At 45.4% G+C, this 3,830-nt stretch overlaps 1 protein-coding gene across 1 annotated transcript in view; it reads left to right on the top strand.

Moving 5' to 3' along the window:
• The window catches only part of LOC102042726 (UAP56-interacting factor-like), a 12,452-nt gene that overhangs the window by 415 nt on the left and 8,207 nt on the right, over positions 1-3,830 (top strand). Inside the window, 1 exon segment of the mRNA XM_031056110.1 lies at positions 2,143-2,286. Within this exon segment, the coding sequence (XP_030911970.1) occupies positions 2,143-2,286 (144 nt within the window).

Genomic DNA, 3,830 nt, shown 5'->3' with positions numbered 1-3,830 from the left:
GGGACAGCGGCCCGGGGGGCTCAGGCAGAGCAGCCCCGCTGACAGGGAAGGGGGCCATGGCCTCGCCGTGCTATTTATAGCAGCTTGCTGCGATGCTCGCCATTCCTCTGGCACGGGGAATGTGGACTGAGCATAAACAACGGACAGCCGCCCTGCCATGAACTCCCCAGGCCTGGATTCTGACGCATGGACGAGAGATCTTGGTGGATTATCGTGTTGGTATCTCTGCTGTGAAAGGAAAGTCCAGCAGCACCTTTTGTTACTGGGTCAGCTTCCTAACTGAAACCCTGTGTCATTTCTTCCCAGCGAAGAGTCATTTGTTAGGAACGATGAACATTTTCCACTGCAAACTCAAACTGATCCCTTGGCTTATGCACCCTTATTTTAATGTCTCTATGAGGAGCTATAGCAACAGCGGATCCCTCATTTTCGATTTATTCTTCTCGCATAGTATTGCACACCCTTTTTCTCTTTGCTGATGTGTGATGCTCCCTTTGCTTTTGCTCTCCCTTAGTGCTTCTCTGAGTCACACCTCCTGTGATCCAACTCCATATTCCATCCTGAATGCACCTTACCCAGGGTAGAAGAGAGATTTGGAAAACAAGAGGCCCCTGGTGAAGAACTTTTTTCATCAGGTGGTTTTCCTATGCTTTCAGATACATTTGTGCCTTACATGAGCTAGCAGTCACAAAAAACTGCAGGAGCTGCTTTAAAGCTGCCCTGATAGATCTAATTCTGCCTCGAGGGCATAGATGTACCTATGACCTCTCAGGATATGACCATAGAAATGACCTCTCAGGATATGACCATAGAAATGACCTCTCAGGATCCCCCTGCAGCCTTGTGTAGCAGTCCATTACACCACTCTGTTAACCCCATCATGTTTTTGGGCACAAAATGCAGCGTAACAACTCATACCCAAACAGAAAAGACACCGAAAGGTGACAGATCTGGCACCTGAGCATTCAGCCCCTGTCATTTCCTCATGCTGTGGACAGCCCACCCTTGGATGAGTGTGGTCACCTCCCTGCAGAGAGTGCAGGGATGCTTTCAAAACACTTTAAAGCATCCCGTGCTCCAAATCACACGTGCCCCAAAGGCACATTTAGCTGAGACCATTAGCAAATTCATCCCAAGAACGTGGCCCAGCATCTCCCAGCCTATTCTTTTCCTGGCAGACTTGAAAGAGAAATCACAAAAGCAGCCTGTTCTTAGATGTGCTCTTTTCTTTTCCTTGGGCTTTGTATTCATTTGGACATAGGAGTTTCTTGATAGGAGATGACAAGGGAGCAGTGCTGGAGGTCTGATAATTCATGCTAAGCACCTACTGAAAGCTGATGGTACTTCTGTCCTTTGACTCCAGTGATACATTAAGCAGCTGGAGTAGCCACTGCCTGGCAAAGGGCCTGTTTTGGACACTTCATTTCTTGCTAATTGGTTCAAGTTAAAACATTCTGCCTGCAGCTTCACAGATGTGCCTTTATTATTTGCAAAGCATTTTCTGGAAGATTTGAGGTTAAAAGAAGAAAATGTTGGAAAATATGAATTATTGAAGAGACATCCCTTTGCCATTCCTCTTCATCAGAAGAGCTTGATTTAAGAAGATCCCGTTGATTGCAGACCAGCTGATTGAGAATGGAGGAGCCTGAGGTGTTTCTTGATAGAGCTCTGCACCTGGCACTACTTTGTGCATGATCCAAGTAGCTCAACAGCTGTCACATTCTATCCCCTTTGGCCACCTTTCCTACAGCAATTCAAGTCAGACCTTCTCTGAACAGTTCTCTGCCCAGGATGGAGCTCCTGGTGCCCCTGCAATAACCTCTTCCCTTACGTTTGTGGGAAGCCTGCAGGATCAGATCCCTCGGTGGATGGGGTCTGAAATCTCTGTCCTGCCCGTGCTGGGGACGTGCTGGATGGTGGCATATTTGTAAATCATTTGCTGCACTCTAATCTCCAGCCTGCAGGAGCCCAGTAAATTGATCCTATACTTTCTAAGCTAAGCTTAATCTTTCATTGTCTGCCTAGCGGAGCTCACAGAGCAGCGAGCTCCGTGTTTACCACGGACAATTCCGAGCACCCAAAGAGGGAATGGCTGTTGGTGGAAAGTGCAGTTTCTATGGATTTCTCCTCATTTCATTCCAGATGACATCATAAAACGGCACAGGAAAGAGCAGCCAGATGCCAGCGCCGTGGGCGACAGCAGAAGGCAGCAGGTCAAGAACAGGAGCTCAGCCTCCGGCTATGGGCGGCCCCGATACCGAGCCTGGAAGCAGAGGAATTTGCAAGGTAGATGGGCACTTGAGGCAGCAGAGGCTGGCCAGGCTGGGAAAGGCATTTTTAGCAAAATCCAGCTCTTAAATCCTTCTCCTATCCAATTTCTATGTGCGTATATGATGCGCTCAGGCCCTGATTAGCTTTTCTCCCCATAACAATGGAATATCAGGGCCCTTTCAGAGCATAATTCATCCATTTCTCTCCCTTCCACTCTCATGAATTACTAGTTTAAAGTGACTTAATATCTATTCTCTATTCCCCTTCGGCTTTGCATATTTTAATTATGCCTCTTCCTAATCCTCATTTTCCCAGAGCAGACTTAAATTATCCAAATTACCCCTCAGTAACTGTATTTGATAGCTCCGTTATTGAAGTTAAATTGTCACTTTTGCCAAGCATGCTATTTTTAGGGTGAGTTTTTTTTTTTATAATACTGAGTGATCACACCTTTGTTTTGTTCCACTGGCTGTTACCTACAAACCAAAGTTATCTGCTGCATGAAATGACATCTCTATGAACTTTTTTTTTTTAATTACTGCTAAGTCACTCCCTTGAGATTTTAGTGATATTTTTCAGAAATATCTTTTCAGTCTTATATTGGAATGCCAATCGTACATCAGGACGGTGGGATCACTGGGGGCAATCCTGCTTGTCTCTGATCTGCCTCCCACCTTTGTGTTCTTGGTGACCACCACACAGTGCCTTACTGAGGATTGTTCTAGTTCAAATCATAAAGGTGATAAATGCCCTTAGCAAATTGATTTTTCTATCAGAACCCACAGGCTTTGATATTCTCCTGCACTCAAGCAATTACTGCACCCAGAGGCAAATCCAATAAAACATTTTTCCCTATTTCTGAGATGGGAGAGCTTTTCTGTTAATTTATATAATTATTTCTGCTAGTTTTAGTATTTCATAGGTTTTCAGGGAGTCTGAATTCAGCCCTGCCAAGTGCAGAGACCTGCCATGCTGTGTGGTGCTGATTGTCAGTAGCAATTTAGGGAAGCTCAGCATGAGTGGGAATTTAGCCCATCATTCATCAGGGGCTCAGTTCACTTTGGTCCCTGCTGAAATGCAGTCCCTTCTGGGCTGAGATGTGATAACCCTTATCAAAATGATGATCTGAGGAGCCCAGCACTGTAATGACAGAGGAGGGGGAAGGGTATTATGCTGATTAAACCAGCAAGCAAAGTGCTGTTAATCCATCTTGGAATATGGCTTAAACCTTCTCCCTAGTGGGGGAAAGATGATTTTTAATGACGAGAAATTTGAATTTCAAATCTCCTTGGAAAAAAGAGTCTGTCAGAAATGGGAACTTGTGCCCAGACTGGACTGGCTGAGCAGAGGTGCCTTTTGGCTAGGGTATTATGCTGATTAAACCAGCAAGCAAAGTGCTGTTAATCCATCTTGGAATATGGCTTAAACCTTCTCCCTAGTGGGGGAAAGATGATTTTTAATGACGAGAAATTTGAATTTCAAATCTCCTTGGAAAAAAGAGTCTGTCAGAAATGGGAACTTGTGCCCAGACTGGACTGGCTGAGCAGAGGTGCCTTTTG

Source organism: Geospiza fortis, unplaced genomic scaffold (assembly GCF_000277835.1).
Source record: "Geospiza fortis unplaced genomic scaffold, GeoFor_1.0 scaffold157, whole genome shotgun sequence".
NCBI lineage: Eukaryota > Metazoa > Chordata > Aves > Passeriformes > Thraupidae > Geospiza > Geospiza fortis.
The sequence above is the reverse complement of the archived record's forward strand: the minus strand, read 5'-3'. Positions and strand labels throughout refer to the sequence as shown.